Source organism: Eurypyga helias, unplaced genomic scaffold, assembly GCF_000690775.1.
Source record: "Eurypyga helias isolate BGI_N326 unplaced genomic scaffold, ASM69077v1 scaffold10692, whole genome shotgun sequence".
Lineage (NCBI taxonomy): Eukaryota > Metazoa > Chordata > Aves > Eurypygiformes > Eurypygidae > Eurypyga > Eurypyga helias.
This window is the reverse complement of record NW_010237835.1, coordinates 58,591-82,125: the sequence shown is the minus strand read 5'-3', so window position 1 is coordinate 82,125 and position 23,535 is coordinate 58,591. Positions and strand designations below refer to the sequence as shown.

At 38.5% G+C, this 23,535-nt stretch overlaps 1 protein-coding gene across 1 annotated transcript in view; it reads right to left on the bottom strand.

Moving 5' to 3' along the window:
• Positions 1 to 270: 270 nt before the first annotated feature.
• LOC104506607 (isoprenoid synthase domain-containing protein-like) overlaps positions 271 to 23,535 on the bottom strand; it is a gene marked incomplete at its 5' end in the record, with an annotated part of 75,417 nt that continues 52,152 nt past the window's right edge. Inside the window, one exon of the mRNA XM_010147611.1 lies at positions 271 to 375. Within this exon, the coding sequence (XP_010145913.1) occupies positions 271 to 375 (105 nt within the window). The remainder of the gene's footprint in view (positions 376 to 23,535) is intronic.

Here is a 23,535-nt window from a genome sequence, read left to right as displayed (position 1 = left end):
ACCTTCTTAAATGATCCGTACCGCCCCAGAACGTTCCAGTACCATTCCTCGCAGTACGTACCCAGTGTGTATCAGAATGATTTGTATTTCATTTCACATTGTATATATAATATCAACTTGCATTTTAAGTATCAAAAATATGTTGTTAAAAGATCTTAATAGTAAATGTTATAAATCCAGTGCTTTTATCAAAGGGTAAAATGATTCAAGACCTTTGGTGACTGCATGATGAAAAAAACCGTTTCCAAAAGCTACACATGGCTTATGGTCTTACGCTACCAACAGCTGCCCAATCAGCTCCGGGTTTCTGTCCCTTATTAATGCCATGATAAGAGCAGCAGCAGAATTTACTGTCTCTTGAAGCAGCAAATGGTCCTGGGGAAAAGAAAAAACAAACAAAAGGAGCAGAGGGAGACAATATGTTAAGTGGAAAAAGTAAGTATCCAAAATCAATTTTCAAGTATGCAAAATTACAATATGATTGTTGAAAAAATATAAAAACATTTATCTGCACTTATTAGAAGAAGAATTTCTAAAACACATTTTAAGGAAATACAATTTGATAGTGATACCATTTTTCCAATTTCCATGATGATTTAAAAAGCAAAATTATTTTGTTAAAAGGAATACATTTTAACTGCTAGAACTAATTCCATCTATCCAGACACCACCAAAACAGAAGCCTGATGCTGTCACTTGCTTCCTAATTGATTTTTAAAATCTAAAAGGTAGTCAAAATTTTGGGTTTGAAAACACTGGAACAAAATTGAGGATGTAATTGAGTAGCATAGCTAAAGACCTATAACTTGAAGCACCTACTGAATCCTATCTGTGGTCTACAAACTCCTTAAACTCACAAAGGCATTTAAGCACTGGGACTTCAGTAGTTTAGGCTGATCTTTGTATCAAATAACTTTAAAAAGTAGTTTGATTTTGACAGGCAGGTACAGAAGCCAACACAGGAAGAAGTAATAAAATGAGACTTGATGACTCTGTGCTTCTAAGTGAGCACTCCAGCTCACATTTGAAAGAGTCCTTTGTCTAATTGCCAAGTTTTCTTCATTGTATTGACTATAAAAGGTTGGCCTCTTGCTACCAGTAACATTTTCATTTGCGCACTGGGAATGTGTCAATAGGTGTAGCCAGGCACAGACACACCCCTGGAGAGAGAAATTGGAGGGAACAATTACTTTGAAGCAACAGAGGAAAAGAAAGGTCTATAAAACTCCAGGGGGGATCTAGAAGAGTTTCAAATACAGACGGGGAGCTACAAAGAGAAAGCAAGACCTGTTCTCCATATCCACAATGGATCAAACTGGAAGTGATAGGCTTAAGGGAACTTAAACTGGGATATAAGAAGTCAGGAAAGTGTTTTAACAGGAAGCACTGGTATACAATGGAACAGATTATTGGACAGATCAAGGAAACTTCATCATCAGGGTCCTGTAACATGAGACCTGCATCCACGTAAAACAGGACGCAGGTACGGCTCTCTGCCTGGGGCAGGCAGATGGAGCAGTTTAATTCTCTATCTTTTCACCACTGCTTTTCTAAGATGCTGCATCAAGGAATAATTTGTAGATGACAGGTTTAAGACACTTGGATTAATGGAGAAAGAGGAAATGGTTTCAACAATGTATACAAAACCATAATGTTAATACCTGATTTTTAAGGCTACTGCTAAGGGGGCCTACCTGTTCAGCTAGTACAGAGCGGGGCTGGAGACTAAGAAGTTGGGGTCGATGGAAAAAATGATAGAGGAAAAGTATCCCTGGAACACTCTAAAATATGTAGCATTATATTTTATATTGGTCTCACTCACTTTTTGCTTCACGTAACTGACAGGACAAAAGCCAGAGAGGTAAATGGATAGAATTAGAAACATCTGATTTATACCTCATTCTTTTGCCATTCCTGGAAAAATGATATTTGCATGTGGCTAGATTTTAATCCTAAAACTGATCAAATAAGTAAGCTGTTACAATTGGTAAACTCCCAAAAGACTACATTCCTCACAAATGCACGTTATATATTCTAATATGCAGTAAAATTATTTACTGGTGGTCTAAAAAACTGTCCGAGAGTAATAATGTTCCCTACAGCTGTGTCTCGCAGTTTACGGAGCGACGCCTCTCCGTCAGGTAAGCAAGGAGCGCAGAAGCGGGCTCAGGTCCTGCTCCTCCAGTACCTTTTGTCATGGACCGAGGGTGCAAGGAGGAACTCAGACGATACAAATCCAATTGGGTAGGGGTTCCACACCCTCCATTCCCATAGATACAAACTGCTGTATAACGTACAAGGAGAGCGGAAGCCACGTGCCTACACCCACTCAGACGGCAAACACTGCAGTCCCTTTCAAGATCTAGCAGCACATTTCCTGACATTCAGCAGTGCCGACGTCTTTGCACCCCCCGTCGCTTTTTGTTTGGTTTGTCTCGAGAAGCACTTCACAATCACAGACGCTGGTTTCCAAATGGGCTTCCAGCCATACCTGAACTTGGCTGGAGGTGTGTGGGTTTTTTTTCCCCATTTCACAAAAAAGAAAAAATACACCTGGCCAGGAATGCTCTTAATGTTTCTCTCAATAAATCTTTCCACATCCTCTGTTGGTTACTGGATTCAGTAGACATTCTTTCACAGTAATAAATTATTTCAGTTTTTGAACATAAAAGGAAGCAAGAGAAAGAAATTTAACTTTCACGGGAGGATTGAAAGTGACACCGTAAGATTCCTTTAAACTGAAAAAAGCTTTTTCTAAAGCTAAACCTAAGGCTTTAGTGCTAATTGCCATGTTCTGAAGGAAAGATGTGAAAAGTTACGAGTAGTGTTTGTAACACAGACAATGCGGCACAGTAATGTGCACAGAAACCTGCGTGCAGGGGTCCATACACCACACTGAAACCGACGGGTGAACTGAATTTGTTCAGAAGAGAGACCCCAAAAGTAAGCAGTATAAATTAAAATGCATTTGCAAGTTTTACAATTACTTCATTTCTAATAACCTGATTATTAATACTATTATTATAACTATTCAGGAAACCTACTGGTTCCTGTCTTTCTTAGAATTAATCAATACAATGGCAGGAACAATGAACTATCAGGCAGGATTGACCCCTGTGCAGGACTGGTCCCTGTCAGTCTGGGTTTTGGAAATAACAGGAAGTATATTCTTTAAGTGAATATACATTATCTTATTTAAGATAACAAATGTAATAGAAAATATACCCTTAAATTATCTATACACTAACCATTGATGGCTAAATGACATCATGAAGCAATACTGATGCTTTCACCAAGGCAACCCTTCAAAGTATTTACCATGGGGTTACTAATTTTTAGATTTATGCTGCTGCTCCTTCCTGGTAACGCTGTCCCAGCCTGCTCTCAAGGTCACCTGTTCACTGAACAGTGTCCAGCACCTGGGCCTACGAGCCAGCCTCCGAGTGCAGGAGAAATCAGTGCCCCAAAGGACAAGTATGTGCTGATTTTAACTTGCTTTATTCTCAAAGCCACAGTTTTACTGGAAAGAGGTAGTAAATAATGCCAAAAAAATGAACTCTTCCAGGAATTTCAAAATCATTGTATATCCTGTATCTTTATGAGAATCCAAACTTGCTATTATGCAGGAATCATTACTGTAGTATCCAAATGTCATAGCCTGTGCCTCATGTATAACTTTTTATTGATAATTTCTAATACATATTATCACTAAGAGAACAGAAAAAGAAATTTTAGCAATTGAAAGAGAACAGATTATTCAAAGTGTAGGCACAACGCTGACTAACACAATAGTTAAGTTACATCTTAAGTATTCTTTCCTCTCCTCTGAATCCTGCTGGGAATTTATTTCATTTTAGGCCATTACTGTGCACGTAAGTGGGTATTTTGAATGTACCACAATGGAAGTTAGCTTTTTCCTAAGTCGTTATAGGTAATTTGGATGCCAGCAGTGTTTATGAAGAATAATAAAAATAATTTAAATGACAGAATTCAACAACAAGTCAGGAAAGAAAAAGAATCTTGTGGGTCTTCATTAATTTAAAGTTAAACAAACAAGTGAACACTGCACGTCCCCCGGCTATACCCTTAGAAAACCCATGTTTCTGACGCTGCAGTGTTATTTCTGGCAACAGTGCTGATTACAGCTGATAGTGCCTACAGGGAGGCTTCAATAAGGATGCCAGGACAAATTTAATCTACCACACCTAACTCCACCGCACATATAGGCCTCCGATCCTCTTTTATAATTAAATGGCAGAGCACTAAATCTTTCAAAAATCTCATTATTAGTTGCAGGAAGTCAAATAATCAAGCAGAACCAGGTCTTCACATGTCTAATTGCCTGACATGTTTGCATATAGCCTAACCATGATAAAAAACAGGATGTAAGAACAGAACGATCAATACAAATCCTCGTGTAGCCCACAAGAGCTCTCGCACGTTACTGCCCACCCACTGCTCGCTGTTGCAAATTCCAAGCGGTGAACGTATTTCGGCACGCTAGTGACTGAGTGTGTATCCGTGCACGCGCTGGATGGATCAAACACGAACGGCTCTTTTCCTCATCAACGAAATCCTTAAAAAAGACTGTGACCTTTAAATCAGCCTCTGAGGCAGTAACGACTTTAATGGATTAATGACTGAAATTCCACATGATCAACTGGTGTGCCACAATCCCCTCTAAACCATTGTGATATTCACTGTCTATTCATTTCATCCAGTTGACTTAAATGAGTCTCTTGTAAAAAAGAAAAACCAAAACCCCCTAACATTTCTTGGCCATTAATAAATAGAATTTTTTATTGTTTGAACAGATGATTAACTACATTTATAAGCTAAAAACAAAACTTTTACCACTTTATATTTATGTACTTTGGAAAAGAAAGTACTCAGAAACACTGCCAACCTTATAAACCATAAATCCACATAACAGCACTTTGATTCCAAAATAAAATATCCACTTGGTCTGTTATTAAATAGTGAAATATTCCAACATAACTGTATTGTGTGATGGTTGTAACTCATACTCAGAATTTATTTGATGTAGAGTTACTGACTGTAGGGGTTTTCTGGTTTGCAGGATAAGACTGGGGATGGATACAGCGACAGAGTTAAAGTGGTGTTTTGAATATGCAATCTGATATATTACAAATGTGCATTTATTTAAAAAAACTATGAGGATATCTGAATATTTACTGACATTCCCCTAACAATTCATTTCCTCGCTTCAATATGTTTAGGACTGGTTTTTTCCCCAGATGAAACCTCACATACATGCATTTCAATTTACATATGTACTAGTTCAGTTTAAGCATAGCTTGAAAAACACATCTTATCCTTTTTAGCTACAAAAAAAGCCTCTGCAGGTATTACCTCTGCCTTTTACTGCATCCCTCCAAACGAACAAAACAGCTGCCTTCCATTATTTGCACTCTGCTTTGCTGTAATATTATTTGACTTTCCGTTTAATGCAGTCCTTAAAAATGCACAGAACTGCAATGTTAGTCCAGATTACGTGGCTGATGGGAAACCTGAAAACTTGATACAAAGATGCTGCTGAACTTAGGGAACATCAGTGTTAATTGCGTTACGTTTGCAGCAGCAACGGAGAGGGCCAGGGCATGCGCTGGCGTGCCCCTACCCTTGCTGTTCCATTGTAAGCCCGCTCCCTGGCACAGTCTTGGCTCCTGCCAACTAACATGTTCCCAGACAATGGCTGGGCATGGTTCAGGGAACAGCATGGGCCAGGGACTGTTCCCAAGGGACAGTCTGAATGAGGCCACCCTCTTTTGGGAAAACGAGAACTTGGCCATATGGACATGAGGCACGCTGTGCCTTCTGGCCCTAGGACAGGAGAACCACCCCTGGCCTGTTTCACTTAGCAGTACAGATGTCGCCTAAGTATCGCAGGGAAGTGACCACTGTGCCTTTTCTCTCCCCACTTGAATGCATCAAAAATACATAGAACAATGATGAAATAATCCCTACTCTCCTCCACCCCCCAAAACGAGGCACAAATAACATGTAGCTACCACATGTACAGAGTCATTTCAAAAAAGATTAACTTCTCTATGGAGACCTTTCCCACCAAAACAGAGAAGGAGAAAGGGACGAACCCCACCTCAAGACAGCACTTGTGCTGTACTGCACATTCCTGACACCTTAATGAAAAAAGATGGAGCCAGTGGAAGGACCATGCCCACTGCTCCCTTCCCCAGCATGGGCCTGGGTGCACACCAGGCACATCACAACGCACGAGTGGAAGAGAAAAGGGCTGAAATAGCCTGTGTTCTGGCAAGAATCTTGCACCGACGATGTTGGCAGTACAAGAGGAACTGCTGTTAATTTAAAACTCCATGGGATGCTGCAATTTATACTAAGGCTAAACCAGGTGCTTCCAAAACTCGTCTGATGTCACATATTGACAGTGTTCCATTTGCACTCAGAGAAACTGACTAGAGAATCTAGCCCCAAAAATCTCAGTACCTGAAATTTTCTTCTGCAATTAATATTTTTCATTTAAAAAGATGATCTGAAATGGGATCTGAAGCGGGATCTCAGGTTCTTCTGCTACTAGAAATCAGTCATATAACATGTTTTGGTGTCTAATCTCACCAGGAGGAATTCTCTGGTAGATTAATGAAGCATTTTTTCCTACTCCAGATAAGTAGTGGCATGCATAAAGCAGCCTCCATTTCTATAACAGCACAAATGAATCTTCTTAAAATGCTTTCACATCACATTTTTTAATCCATGTGCCAAAGGATCTATTGATAAGTGACATCTCATACATAATATCAATGCAGCAATATTGCCTCAATAAGGAGATAGCTATGCAGATCATCCTATAAGATAAGAAAGCTATTTCTCTGAGTATTTTTAGGTTTCCTCTCAAGTAACACAGAAATAATTAAGGTAGCATTTGAGTTTAGATAGGTAGCCAGGTTCAAAATCACTCCAGCAGGTTCACAATTAAACCTCTATATACCCAGCCTTGCTTCCTTTCATAACTAAGAAAACTCAGTCAATTCTTCATTTTCCTCAAAACAGAGATAATAGAAATAATTTATATATCTAGATACTCAGAATGCAGTGATGGTTGAGAAAAGACAAGTGGCACTGGAAGAACCAAATTGTCATGGAGCTAATGGTGCCTAGCAGGCCTCTTAGTTAATGAACTCTGATAGATCTGAGTTAACTCCCTGCAGTTAAATGGTGGTACATCCATGCTACAGTCAACCCAAACTCAGATAAACTGTGCATAAATATGCGATGCTGTACGGCAGCTCTCCCTCCCATACCATTGCTCAACCATGCCTCCTAGAGTTTATCGTAAGAAAATGGAGAGCCATCAACACTTAAAAGGACTCTGCAGATACACTGAGGACAGACAAGTATTTTAAATTTCCTGGGGTCTGTAAGGATTATGTCCCGCAATGCTACTGCATGTGCCTTTTCACCTAAGATTCAAATAATCTTGTCAGATTCACAGATTTTAAACTGAGGGTGAGCATTGCTTCTGTTAAATAAAACCACAACAAACAAACAAAAACCCAAACAGGATTAATTCCTTTTTCCAGTACGAACAGAATAGGCAGAATTCCCCTAAACCACCAGTTTTAAAACAGCTCCTTTGTTCTGCAACATGTAGGTGACCAGGGCAGTTCCCTCCTTTGCGTGAGGTGGGCAACTGGGCCCCCACCTCATACTTTTTTTGGATCGGGGTTAAAATTCCTGCGGAGGAATACCCACTCCTCATTCACTATATCACAACAGAAAGATGACTCCAGCCTAGATGCCTGTCCAGACACCTGGGGAGCAAGTGAAAGCCCTGTTCTAACCTTTGCTCCAAAAGTTGTTCTTTTGATGTATAACAGACAAACAGCGTTTGGAACAGACATGAGCTTGCTGGCAATGCCTCTGTCATCTGCAGACCTAGGCTTTACATTTCCTTGTTCTTGTCACCTTTAAGTTTTTGGTTTGGTTTGTTTGTTTTTTGTTAGCATGATCTTACTGAATAATCTACAAAAATTCCTGAACCAAAAAATTGTCTGAGGAGTTTGTTATAAAGAGCATTTTCAGCGCATTCAATCATTGCAGCTTAAGCAAGAGTTTTCATTCAGCACTTAACCGCTATCTGATCTAAGCTCTTGGCAAGAGTGAGTATGCCAGTAGTGATAGCACAACTGTCTGTCAACCATTTTTCCTTCTAACTTGTCCAAAAAGCTACCTAATGCTTGAGCTAGCAGCCAATTCTGCCACCTGTATGGGACTGGTACAAAAATACTGGCAGAAATAAGCCATTTAACAGATGTGGCTGTCTGCAAAAGTATGTTATGTGTTTGAGGTTTCTTAGAGGTGGTCTCAATACAGTTTGTTACCAAATAAGACCATAATGCGAAGTGCATTGATGTTAGTATGTGGCACTGTACTACCTACAGGCCCTATGAGGTATCACTCTGGTAACCTTGTAAAACACACCATAAAGTTTTTTAAGGAAAAATGTTTCTTACTGTAAATACAGAAGTTGTTAAATGCTCTTGAGGCACACGAGACTTGGTTTCTTCTCTGACAACCAGTACGGCAAGCTGCTGAAAATCAAAGGTGGGTCTGAAGTCAAGTGAGCTGTGGCCAGTCTCTCCTCGGGTTTCAGAAAGCTCTGGATCAATCTGACAGATTCATGTGGGAGTGGGATTTTAGCCTTCTACGCAGCGGCTGCATGTGGCAGCATTTCCCTCAGTGTGTATGTGTGGTGGATCCTCGGCTGTACTGTGAGAGTCTAATAATACTTGGATGGGCTGTGGCCTTAAGTTTTGCAGGCAGCCAGGAATACATAGCAGACCCGCCACATGTACACACACGTACAAAAAAAGTGGGTTAAGTAGTCCTGGTCTCCTGCAATGCCCCAGTCATGCATATCAATCACCTCCAGACTGTTGCAGTGCACCAGGCACCAAGCTAAGACGGAGCAGCTATGGATCACGTATGAATGCATTTGACACATCCTTAAGTTTTGCAGGCAGCCAGGAATACATAGCAGACCCGCCACATGTACACACACGTACAAAAAAAGTGGGTTAAGTAGTCCTGGTCTCCTGCAATGCCCCAGTCATGCATATCAATCACCTCCAGACTGTTGCAGTGCACCAGGCACCAAGCTAAGACGGAGCAGCTATGGATCACGTATGAATGCATTTGACACATGGGGCTAGTAGCAAAGCAAAAGCGGTTCATAGCACAATTTAGCTAGTTTTCTCCTGTTATAAGCTGAGAAATACAGCACTTTCAAGCTCAGTTTCACACAATGACTAGTGTCTTGGCCCTGGTCAGCAGTAAGTAGGAAGGCAAAAATGTGTATGTAGGGAAGACAGAGAGAAGTGGTGGGGGACAAGCTAGAAGAAAGGAGAAAAGAAGCGACAGAGGTAAAAATATTAAGTTCACAACCATCTCAATCCTTAAAATATAAAAAGACATGCCATTGCTAAAGATCAGGGGAGATTACTATCAGTGCTAGAGGCTCTATCTGATAGGCAAACTGCGTCATATACTGCAGGTTAAGAAAAAAAATCTTCAAAGACCAGAGTAGGACGTTTTGACTCAGTGATATCTGAGGTCAGCAGTGTAATCCTAAAATTATAAGTAGGTAAGTATCACATAATCTGAATGTTTATCTTTACTTTCAGAGCACTAGGACGTTGTTATTTGGGATCAGACAAAAGCTGCCTAATGGGGATGAAGAAAACAATACAGAACTTCTTCAAACAAACTTCTAGCAAGAGCCAGAAAGTACATATTTTATGGTAAATTTAACACAGTATATTTTGATAGTACAGGGCTTTTCTTTCTGCCCCATATTATATTGACAACATACATTGGTCATTACACTTTGCAAGAAAAAAACTAACACAGTAGTTTGCAAACATCTAAGCTGCTAATACTCAGTACAAGACATGAAACGCTTGAGCTATCACAGATTACAGAATTTTGCATGCAGACGTGCAGGAGCGGTTTTGTATAATTTGTGACATACAGTTTGGGATTGTGGTTATCAGTGTTACACAGAAAGACTGGGCAGCTTTTTACTGACTGTAACAAAACAGGAAGGTCTTTGGAAAGAATAAGCGATGCATTTGAACCTCCTGGGGGATGCTGAGAATCAGTGCGCAGGAAACGTCAGCATTTATTCCATTCTCTCAGTCTAAAGAACACCTCTTTTCCCTCTTCCAGGTGCTAACTACATATGGAATATTATGCATAATAAACATCCAGCCCTCAAATAAGAACAAATAAGAAGAGGCATGCTTGCATCCATTTCAACATAAGTGTTCTGTTCAGTCATTAAAATCTTCATTATACAACTCCTACAGACTGTGAATAATCTGAAATACATGCACATGGCTGCAGTAACTAATTGACTGGAAACATTCCTCTTGATTGCGGATAATTTATTTGAGATGGTTCAGAGGAAAAAATGTATAGCCTACTAAAAACTAAAATTAAAACTTCTCCTTTGGGGAAAGAAATAAACAAACCCCAAAAGATTCTGAGGGGCAAAGTATGTGTACACATGTGCTGGGCTATTGTTCACATCCCAGTCTTGTGGCTTCCAAACTTTTAGGATGATATCAGTTCAGTGGGGTAAAGGCCACATTCCAATCTTGGTTACAGAAATGCAAACCAAAGTCAACTATAGTAGTACAAACCCAGCTACTCTGTAGTTGCTGAGACTGAAATTCAACTTTAAGCTCTGTGTTATGCTACAGAAGACCTAGTACTTAGCTGTTTCTAAACTATTCTCTCAAAATTTCAAAACCAGCTTTGAAGTAACTCAAATGTCAGTGTTTTGAGCAGTGGGACACAGTGAGAGGGAGCAGCTGTCGAGAAGTTTATTGTTAAGCATTTGATATCACAGACTTCCCTAATCTGATACTTTTAGCTGAATCTAGCTAGTTGTTTGCAAGTGGCTCTCAAGCTGCATCATCTCATCATTCTGAGGAAATGACTGCTGAATAAATCATAAAAACCTCATGTTTAAGTTACTGAAAATTGAAAACAACCTTGAATCCCACCTTAATATTTAAAATTACATATCCGTTCTACATCTTTCATCTCATCACTCAAATTCTACTTCTTTGACCACTTTTGTATCATGTTTAGGTATAGTCCATATCATCTCTGACCTCTTTTCTTGTCTAGAACTGAGGGTGTACAGTCTACTGGAATGCAAAAAATATGAATTCCTTACTATTCAAGACTTTTATGTAAAGTCAAGCTAGTCTACTTTGCCCAAAAAAATAAAAACACCAGACTGATGAAGATGTGTCCAGAAATGAGACAAAAAGTTACAAGGACATGAGGTGACATCTCCCCTTGGAGGGTAAGAGGAGAGGAGTCAGCAGGGGAAAACCAAGTTACAACACAAGTTATTATTAAGGATTCATTCTCTTTGTCTCTCACAACAGTATGATGTTTTAATACATTAATTTTGCAGTAATTCTGATTGTTGTCAATATCCCTTTGCAAAGAACATGGACTTGTTCCCTACTCCGAAGCAGTGGATATAAGGAAAGGAACTTGCATTTCTTGCAAGCATGAATAATTCTAGAATCAAAGGAGCTCTAAACACACTCAAGTACACTCAAATATACCCCAAACCCACTGTGAATGGAAAAAGTGTATTTGCCTCTACCTATTGTTTTCTTTCAGGTATGTTCCCACATAACGTTTCCTTACACACCTAAGACTGGGCAGCACCCAAGGCCATGAACTGAATGACTCCCTATCCAGTACGCACGAGGAAAGAATAATAATTTTTAAAAATGCTGATCAAACTCTCAGTTTCTCTGTTGTCTATTTCTTTGTCCTCCTTAGTTCCTAGCCTAAAGCTGGTGCAAACAGAGCACTTGCCCATATTGAGGTTTTCAGCTAAGCAATGGAGGGAGCAGATAAATTGAAGTCTGGTGTGAGCAGAGGCGCTGGGTTCGGACAGCTGCAGCAAACAGACTGTGTCCAATCCAACACACAGCAGAGAAGAACCATAAAAACACTCTAGAAAACCACTGCAGCAAAGTGCTGTTTTCTCTGAGTGTCTAAGAGGAATAGCAAGCACCAAACACACTGTATCTTAATGGATGGACAGGGTGGAGAGGTACAGTACAATTTTTAAAGATACAACTGAAATATCCTCAAGGCAGCTAACTTGCTAGCACTATGACTGGAACAAACAGCACAAACATCAGCATGGACTAACCACGTGAGCTCACAGTTTCTCAGCTGGTTTATGCAGTCCCTAGGTAGCTCATGCTGCAATGGGTCTTCTGAGTATGGCCTCCCTCCTGACCATTCCTCCGTTGGAGCAATCTCTCCTGCCACTAGCTACTGATTAAACCATCACACAGCTGGAGGCCAAATAGCCAGTTTCCAAAAAAACCCTGTGAGTACAAGCACAGTGGGCAGAAGAGGGCCTGTAACTTGCCTTCAAGCTAAAACACAGCAAACACATAAAGCAGTTAGCACCATTCCTCAGGGTTCACCAGTAAATTCTTATCCTTAAACTCAAAATCTATAATCCCTACAATATTAAACGGACAGATGTGCTTGCTTTTAGATTCCAGTTTTCTTTTAGGCTATGAGAGTCCAACTACACCACAAAGATAGAGCTCACAGATGTTCTCTTACATAAAAAACAGGGTTTGCCAAGACAGGCTTCTTTTCCTTTCTGCCAGCTAGTATCAGCCCCAACCATCTAACACCATAGGCTGTCTATACACAAAGGCACTCAAAATGAAAATATATCTAAGTGATAAAACTCTTGTAAAATAACAAAACAAAAAAAAAAGTTTTGTGCTTTTAGAAAAGCAGCTATTTTAAAACTTTAAAAAGAAACAAAGAAATAGGAATACAGACATAAAGGTATGAGTGTTGCTTTAGCAGATGGATTAATTGTACTCCATAATTAAGACATTTTATTAAAACAGATATTTAGTTAGCTATGAACACATCTCTCTTTATGAGATTAGCATTCAGTGTTAAGCTTATTCTTCAGGTATGTTGTATCTTGAGTTGCATAACAGAAGAGTCTGTGTTTTACAGCCTTTAACACTTTCAATTAAATTGTTACCAAAGTTTCATTTCAAAACATCCTAAGACCATCTTGTGCCTACTTGCAACTTTAAATATGTCTGTGACTGCAAAGATGAGTTCAGTTCTCCCCTGTATCTTCTTGTAATAGGCATTTGATTAAGAAACTGTTTATGACAGTTTCCAAGAGCATGACTAAACATGATGTGTAAGATTTTACTACATCACTTCTCACTTTAAAATTTGGGTCATCCAAAGCTAATTGAAATCAATGTGTTGAGAACAGGAGGCCAGTGCTATCTGCACAGTGACGGGCACTAGCCTTTTTCATAAGAACAGGGATTGCCATTCTTCCAAGACAGTAAGGTAAAAGAGGTGATACTAGTGTCTTGTAGACTGCCTGCATGTGGAGCGGTTTTGCTTTTCAGCTTTCCTTATAAAAGCTGAATAATTCAGCTAATTATTACAGTTGCCAATATTTAGAAGTGATGCAAGAATCGTGATATTGGGTATTAAGTGAAAACCTGTATAATTCACTTGCAAGATCTCTAAAGTATTTTAAAATATGTTAATTGGCAATATTTAAAATAAACTCAAGAATAATTTAGACATCTTAACAAAATTGTTGGATTATTTTGTGAAAGTAAGTGTCAAAAATGAAAGCAAGCAGAACACTAAGTAGTTTTCAACCTGAATGTAATTTTGACAGCAGTTAAACATTACAGATCCTGGACACAAGACTACAGAGGAATTTTAAATTGATTTTAAAAAGTAATTACTTTTATGTGAAAAGTATTGTTGATATTGTATTTTAATAACAACATTTATGTTTGAGGGAAACAGAGTAGCTTAATCTTCTTGGGTTCTGTTCTTGATATCCACAGCTACAGAGGAAGTAACTCCCATGAAACGGTAGTTACTGAAGTGGGAACACTGGATGGCACAGATACGTATCCGAGCACCCACTGTGAGAGCCCAGATATTGCAGACTGCAGAGCTGTTATGTCATAGATTTGTTTGGTTAAAAAAAACAGAAGAGGAACATAGCCTTATCCAGGATTAAGAACTAGTTCAGCTGCTCAAATAAATCAGGTGTTAGTTAAGAATGAATCTCCTGGTACTTCAGCTAGAAAGCACAACTTCTACTCTTTCTCTGACTTTGACTCACTTTTTTTTGGTTTTCCTTCCAGCCTCAGCATTTGCTTCCAAGTTCACAGCTGCATTTAGAACTGCATGTATCTTTTTACATGGGCAATGATTTCACATTGTTCATCTCCTCAGCCTGTATTGATTAGATGAATGTGTGGTTTGGCTTTTCATGGGCATGTTTTAAAAGTTTCCTCTGGACAAAAGAAGTAATCTCAAACTCCCTTTCCACTAATTCCTCTCTTGACTCAGTATCTCTTTTGTCTTCAAACTGTGTTCCCTTGTGCCTGCTCTTGGCCTCAGCTTTTACCCCGCATGCTCTACTTCCATAAATCTGCTGTCTGTTCAGTCAGCAGAGCTCTGTCTGCAGCAGTACATACATGCCACAGCTTCATCTCTTTAAGACTCCTAGGTGTCCTCAGTCCCAATGTCTCCTTCACATTAACTACCGAGATTACCTTTCTGTTATTTCCTTGAAGCTTATCTGTTAAATTTTGCATTAACTTTTACTGCTGAATACCCTTTTATATGCTTAAAGTGAGGTTCCATTATCCCAGTCAAACAGAGCTACACGTTCCCTTCAAGGCTCATTAACAAAACACAGGCTGTCTTGCGCTCCAGACTGTCTGTGGGCTTGCTCCAGTCCAAAGATGGGATTTAAAAATCCTTACCCTATCAGTTACTGCTTTCTGAACCTTTCCTTACTGGTTCCCACATACCCTTTCCTTTAACCAGCTCTGACACTAGCAGAAAGGATTTCCTGAATTGTTTAGCCTAACCTTCATATGAAAAAGTATTCCCGTCTTCATCCGTCAATTATTTTATTCTTCTTTTAACACTGATGTTGCAGCACACATTTTTACATTAACTGTATAGCATAATAGAAACGTGTATTAGAAAAAACTTCCTCTCTTTCACTCCCTGAAATTTTTGCAATATTTTTCAAATCTTTGCTCTCTTAACCAACACCCTGCACATTATAATCAAATAGTTCAGTTTTCCCCAAGAATCCAAACCCAACACTTTGAAGACATAGACCTTGCTTTCGTACAGACTCATTAGGTGCAAACCCACCAGTGAAATCTTCCACAGCACTAATGCATATGCAACATACCAAGAGTATCATTCCGACTGATACTAGAGTACCTAACTTATTTTTCCATTTTCCCAAATGTTTTCAAGACAATTTATAGTTCTATTAGTAGGATGGAAATCTGAAGTGTCAGTTTCGATTTCTGTGTATTTTTATGACCAATCTCAACGCTTTATGAATATACACTAAAATTCATTTGTTCAAACAAACTTATAAGAAAAAATGTGGTTGTATAAGATGGGAATAAATATCAGTTAGGGACATCATCAATAATTTCGCAATTAAATTTCAAATTATTAATAGTGAAGTTTTTTCTCTCTAAAATTCAACCCAAATATCAGAAAGAACATATTTTATTTTATAATGCAAGCTACTTATAAAATAAAATGTAATTAAGCCTAAATCATCTTTCCCAAAATATTTCTAGATTCACTCCATGTCATTAGGATGCATTCAGGAAAGTAATGAATTTAAAGACCTTTGTGTACAAATCCTGTTCCTACAGTTATCATCATATTGAGTAAATATATGTGGCAACCAAATTCATATTCTGCAGTCAGTAAATACTAGGAGCTCTAAAGCCAAATCAGTCAGTAGAAGTAATCCTTTAATATGCATAACTGATAATGTTCTGAGAAAGCTGTCATGGAACCTACAGTTTTCTAAGTCCTAATGTTGGCCACTATGATGTTACTTTCTGCTGTGACTTCAGTATGTGTTTAAAGGAACCAATATTGTATTTACACAATAGATAATACATAAACTGTAATAAGTTATGACAGGCATTGTATTTCAAGACAATTATAATTTGCCTCTAGTAGCTTTATAAGGCATGAGACTAAATACCTATTGAGTTTTACCACCCAAGAAGCACTGGTTTGGACTGAAATGCCTGGATTATATTACTGATATAAAATAGAAAATAAACTTCAAAATAAGGAAAACAGGCTACATATTGACTTGTGAATGATCTCATTGCACACCAGCTCCAGAACAGCAATTTTATCATGAACCCTGAGGATATTTATAATGGCAACTGCTATTAGTTCATTTTCAATTTCTTAACCTGTTAGGTGAAGAAAAACACAGTTCAGACAAAAAGAACTAGAAAAGATTCTCAAACAGCATTACAAAGCAGAAATACTGCATGACTCTGAGATTCAGCCAATACCCACAGTTTACAGATCATGCGCTAATATGACCCAATTTATTAACTTAGAATCTGAAAATCGCTTTTTTAAAAGTTCAAATTTACAGAACAGTGATAATTCATGACCAAAGGGTCAAAATTCAAGAAGCATATTCACATGCATTCATTACAAAACAGCCCATGAATCCTTGTATCTAAGTAAGGTGATCCAAACTGCTATGCAATTTGCAATTGCAGTTACGGTTTGTTACTTGTGAAATCTTCTAAAGTTTATTTTTGGAATCAGTTCCTTCTCTGGCAAGAACTGTAAAAATATAAAAAGCATCACAAGTCACCAGAACAGATTATTTTGTTGCTGCTTAGGTTGTCAGTCCCACCTTCTGTAGAGACGCACATCCAAGATTCAACATCAACAGAACATGAGGACTTTTGGATGAAACAAAGTACCAGCAATGACTGTTGGTAATAACAAACTCAATCAACCTTACAGCAGGTAGACATGTACTCTCTGAAGTCCCTCATGATGAAGGTTACAGTCATGTACATCAGGTGCAGTAACTGAGGACGGCTTTTGACAAACGCATTGCAAGGCTCTGACAGCATACCATGAACATCAGCTTTCTTGGAAAAGCATCAGTATTTCTGGTATGGATTACTAATTTGTCACAAACATGTCCATACTGTACTTAAGCTAGGATTTTAAATCTCTTACTGGCTTTAAGACACAAAGCATTATTGATAAGTATCTGTAGCTGAAAAATTTTTTAAATTAGTCTTGATAAAACCTGTAAAATGCATACCTTTGTTTCTGCTATAAACAATCATAGAATGATTCACCACTGCATCTCCAAAAGCTAGTCATCAAAAGGAGAAATCAGCATGAACAATGTTGTGTTCACCCAAAGTACCTTTGTTCACCACTTCTGCTAGTTTTCCACTCTGTTCTCTCTTGCAAATTCTGCTTTGCAACTGTGCCTTAAGACATCACAGGAGAAGTGAAGAATGAAAACCAGAAGGTAGCACTGTGCCGCTTAAATGGGTGAACTGTACAATCCAACTGCATAAATAAAAGTAGGAATCAGATTCCAATGGCAACATTAAAAAGTGACAAATCTGTCTTGTGTATCAGTCAGAGCTACTCCTTCATATTTTATTTAATGTGAAAGGAGTTGAAAACGACAGTGAACTACAGCCTCCTGGGGTACCTGTACAGACAGTGATTGAATGACAGCAGAATTTATTGATAAGGATAATATACCATATGTATGTGCTTATACATAAAACAGGTTAATAGATGAATTAATTTATAGGAATGAAGTCAACTTTTGAATATAAGACCACCATTATTTCATAAGGATTCCTTTGTTAATATTTATTCCATATCCAAGATCAGAATTTTTTTGTGACAGTATTTAGGAAAGAAGGCAAACTGGACAGTTACAGATAAAGGATAACACTGAGTTGATACAACCTCACAGATCATCCCTGTTTCTGTCCTGGTTTCAGCTGGGATAGAGTTAGTTTTCTTCCTAGTAGCTGGTATAGTACTGTGATTTGGATTTCGGATGAGAATAATGCTGATTTAGTTGTCAAGGACTTTTCTGCTTCTCAGACTGCCCTGCCAGTGAGCAGGCTGGGGGTGCACAAGAAGCTTGGAGGGGACACAGACAGGACAGCTGACCCCAGCTGGCTACAGGGATATTCCAGGATATTACATACCATATGACATCATGCTGAACATATAAACTGGGGGCAGTTGGCTGGAGGGGTGATGGTCACTGCTCAAGGACTGGCTGGGTATCAGTGGTGAACAATTTCATCGTGCATCACCTGTTTTTTTGTCTTTTATTATTTTCCTTTCCCTTTCTGTCCTATTAAACTGTCTTCACCTCAATCCATGAGTTCTATCTTTTTTTTTTCCAATTCTCTCCCCCCATCCCACTGCAGGGGGAGTGAGCAAATGGCTGTGTGGTGTTTAGCTGTCTGGCAAGTTAAACCACAACAGTAACAAACCCTGTGACACCTATGGAAAAATGCTTTTGAATAAAGGTTTTTAAAATATCCTTCTCTATAAGATAAGGAGCTCTCAGTGTCTCAGAGATATGTGGCTACAAAAGCTTTATTTAAAATCCAACAACCAGACTGACACAATTCTATGATTCTAATCCCCAAAAAAGTCAGAATTACAAAACCAGGCAGTGGGAGAACAGCTCTTGTCACAGTTACTAAAATTCATTCCTACATCAGATGACAGGATCAAAAAACATATCAGATTTAGGCAGAGATTCACAGAAGGGCTTTATGGCTTTCAGTAGACCTTGGACAGCAAAAGGGTACTCAAATCCAGAATAACAACTTTCAAAATCCAAGGACACTTGCAAGTCAAGTAGTTTACGTTTTTGATGCTTTGCTCCTGAGATACTCTGGTTTAGAAGCACCAAACTGCTAAAAGCTGAATCATTAAACCTAAGATCTGCTAAATGTCTACACACTTTCTCTAAGATGTGTGACTTACTCTACTCCAACATCACATGCAAAAAATGATAACTAAATCAGGAAGCCTGTTTCTCCATAGACCTCCTTTACAGGTATAAATTAACCTCTCCTTCCCTAAACAGAGATTCAGATAAGGAGCCACATACCTACAACTTGTTCAGGTACCATAGCTGGATGTCCTAATCAAGCGATTGTAATACGGAAAGGAATTATTTTCTTTTTTTCCCAGATTCCATACCAAACTTTGCATTTATTATGAAATCTCATTTAGCTGAGAAAAAATCTTGTCAGAGATGGGCATTTAAAATATCTGTTCTAAAGGCAAACATAATCTTATATATATATACATATATACACACACAGAGAGAGACAGCAAAAGACTAAAACAAGTCCCAGATTCTTATTTTTCATAAAAATTGCACTTCATCTGTCTGTGGTTATAAAAGATAAATTATTTCTTGAATAGTCACTGAAAATAAAAGCTATATATTGAAAATAGTATTGTTCCATTAGAAAACTACATGTAATTCTGTGTCTGCATTACCTGTCTCCCAGGCACAGGAACTTACAGTAGACCTTGGTAAATCCAAAATGCTATAATGATACCTAGGAAGAAGGGTTTTTTAACTTTACTTCTAGTAGCTGTTAATAGCTCCTCACCAAGATCAGTTTGTATTTTCTGCCTGCCTTTGTCTTGCAGGTTTGTTTTCAATTTCCCATTTACTTAGTGTCTGGGTAAAAGTGCTACAGGTTAAGTAACAGATATTTTTTTAAAGACCTGTGATGTATTTTTTTCTTCAGTTTAATTTTTTTTTTTAGTTTTGAAGCTTTGTATACTATGCTAACATAAGGAAATTCGAATGCCAGGTTACTTGGTTCGAAAGATATTTTGGTGTAGGAAAGAAGGTTTTTCAACATGAAGTAATAAATTGAAATATACAGTGGTTTAGTTTATTAAAAAATTCTTAGAGGAAATTTTGTATTTTTACAATTACATTCTATTGTGTTATTTTTACAACTTCCATAGAATACCAATATGTAGAATTTTTTCAATGGAAAATACAGAAGTGAGTATTTAGATCTTGTAAGAATTCAGCATTATTTGAAATACCCTAAAAAGAGTATGGAGATAAATTAAGAATCTTGAAAGTAGAAAAAGTTTCCTTTCCATTCTTCCTTGTGGTCAGCACCCATTAAAAGTCTGTCTCCAGTATTTACTACACCAGTCCCCCAAGACGAAGTAAACCAATTAAATATGAACATTTAAGAGTCCTAACAACTAATCGAGCATAATGGAGATTAAAAGTTTCATAAACTTCAGCAAGAAAACATAATGTTAATCTCATCTGCATTTGTTAAATACCCAGATTTAGTAAGTGGAGGACAGAGCATATCAGAAAAAAGAAACATGCCTGCTAGATACTGTTGCTCAATTAACTGGAAGGTACTCAGCAAAGCAACAGATGAATGACATATACTGTACGTGGTTCACAGATACTGCCAGTTCACTTAAAAGCTCATTTTAACAAATGAACAGAAGAGGTCTAAAAATGTCAGCTGCATTATCTGTAAACGCATGAGTTTATTGAGTCTATTCCCAAGCCATACCTATCACACCTACTCACTTAAACAAATATAGTTGTTAATGAAAAAAAATATTTTCTAGTTCAATCTACTCAACCCTTGCTACAAATCTGTATTCAACAGAGCACTTCCAAGATGCCTAAAGTTAAGTTTTCCAATTACATGCATACATGCTGCAGGAAAGAAACTCCACTCTTCCTGTGCCATAGTTTGGTTCCCCACACTTCAAAGTCTGAATCATTTCTCAGTAAAGATTTTTGAGTACCACCACCTTCCTATACGCCACTCCTAAATTGCTTTGTTTTAAAAAGTACTTTTTTTTTTTTTTGACTGATCATACAACACAGCTGCTGGGTTTTTGGGGTAGAGAGCTTTGGGGTCCCTGTGGACAAGAAGTTGAACAGGAACCAGCAACATGTTCTCACAGCAAAGAAGGATGAACAGCCCCCTCGGATGAATTACTCAGCACTGCTGAGTCCATGTCTGGAGTGCTGTGTCTGGGCTCCCCAGTCCAACAAAGACATGGACTTACTGGAATGAGTATACAGGGATACAAAGATGACTAAGGAAACTGAGCATCTTTCATATGAGTGGAGGCTGAGACAACAGGAACTGTTCAGGCTGAAGAAAGTTCAGGGGACCTTAGCATAGAAGTAAGGGATGGATGAGAATGAAGAAGCAGTCAGACTCTTCTCATCAGTGACCACTGAAAGGATGAGAAGCAAAGGGCACAAATTTAAGAAAAAAACAGGAAACTCAATCTAAATACAAGAAAATACTTTTGTTTTTAACTGTGAAGGTGGTTGAACACTGGAACAGTCTGGCCAGATTGTCTCTGAAGTCTCCATCCTTGGAAATACTCAAAACCTGACTGGGCAGTGTCCAGTACAAGCCCTCCATGGCTGACTCCATGTGTGCATGGCAGTTAAGACTTAAAGATCTCAAGAAGTCCCTTCCAACCTGAACAACTCTGTGATCCTGTGACTTGGAACTCCAGGAGAATCATTCCTCACAGTGCTGTAACAGGCATCAACCTGCAGGCATGACTGTCAACATTTACCAGAACACGAAGCAGAACTGGGGGCAAAAAGCCAGTACAAAAGCACAATGTACCTTATTGTAATTCTTTCTAAGCAGCACCACTCTCAGCTGTATTATTACATCTCAGAGCACTAGTGAAATCACCGCACATATATCCTCACTGTTCTCTTAACAGACTTCTTGCAATTACCTACATCTCTCTTAATATTAGAATGCTATTTTTCATACAGGTGATAAATTTGACGTTTCATATCAAACAGAGTCCTGCTCCTTTAAGTTGGAGTGCATGTGTGTTTCAAAAATGTGTTATTTGCAGTGCAAATAAGTGTATCAGTGGAGATACTGTATGTCGCTGAACAACCAGTCTTAAGTAATTTCATCCTATATAATCACACAAAGATGTTAAAGTTTTAGCTTTCCTGAAATAGTTAGGTAGTGTGCTTAACTTGGGCACAGTAATATCTTTTAGGGTATATGCACATTGCAGGACTAACTTAACATTCCAAAAGTAAATCTGTCTGCTAGATTTTAAACCAGTATTATAGCACTGTAACAGTTTTCAATTGATCATATACTGCTGCAAGAATAGAATCAAGACCAAAGCCTCAAGTTTAGTGCTACAACTTGATGTGTTTTAAAGCTCTGAGCAGCACTTTCAAAAGAACAGCATACGTAATGTTCAACTTGGATGCTGACATTAATGTAGCTATGACACACTCCTGTTACAGCCTTGCCCTTGGAGTGCAGTCCCCACCATCATGAGGTTTCAGCAAAATCTTTGACATCATAGACTGAAGTTTAAAAGGCATTTATGGAGAAGTTGTTTAACAAATGTCTGATAGAACACATTATTCACAGATGAGGCTTATAAATCTTCATCAAACCAGAAAGTCTCAATCACTTGCCTTGTATAAATTGTGAGATAGGTATTTAAATATAAAAGAAAAGCAGTAGAAAGTCTGAATAAAGTCTGAGCAGTAGAATTGACCAACAGACTGTATGGAACGGTACAAAATTTCTACATTAATACCAGTTGGCTTTAACGTTCAATGCATACTGAGATAAAGTGCTTTTTTGCTAAATGATTCCCAACACTTCCAATTTTAAAACATCTATTTAATAACCAAAATGCTACTCAGCAATAATAATGCTTATTGTTTTCACTTTCTTTTCATCTTCGGGTTATCAAAATAAATTGCCATGAGAAAAATAATTGGATGACAAAGTCTGTTCCAACCAAGAGAAGATCCTTAGCTATATAATTTTTTTTAATGAGGAACTGTACCTCAGGAAGCATTTCCCATCACAGCTGGCTTTGTAGGTGCTAGGTGCACAGTACCTTTACTACCTTCGGGGCTGCCCTCCTTGTAACCGCACAAGTGAGCACAACCCCAGATACCTGCTAAGCAACTTGGGTCTGTGTAGGCTGCTTGTCTCACTGTAGCAGTATGTGAACAGTGCTGAAATGGAGCCACCAGCTCTGCTTTGAATCATTGTGCTCTTGGGTACACTGCAAAATGGCTCAAATTACCACATGTACTCAGAGGACAGTGCTTACTGCACTTTGGGGTATGTCAGGAAGTATTTCTAGTTATCAATATTTGAGCAATACTACTTGTTCGAGCGTAGTGATAGGATGAGGCTAAGTGTTGTAAACTGAAAGACAGTAGATTTAGATTAGATATAAGAAAGAAATTCTTCCTGAAGAGGTTTGTGAGGCACTGGGACAGGTTGCCCAGAGAAGCTGTGGATGCCCGATCCCTGGAAGTGTCCAAGGCCAGGCTGGATGAGTCTTGGAGCAGCCTGGTCTAGTGCAAGGTGTCCCTGCCCATGGCAGGGGGGTTGGTACTAGATGATCTTTAAGGTCCCTTCCAACCCAAACCATTCTATGATTCTATGATTCTATGATGTTTTCTTTTGATGAGGGACATGAACAAAATAACAC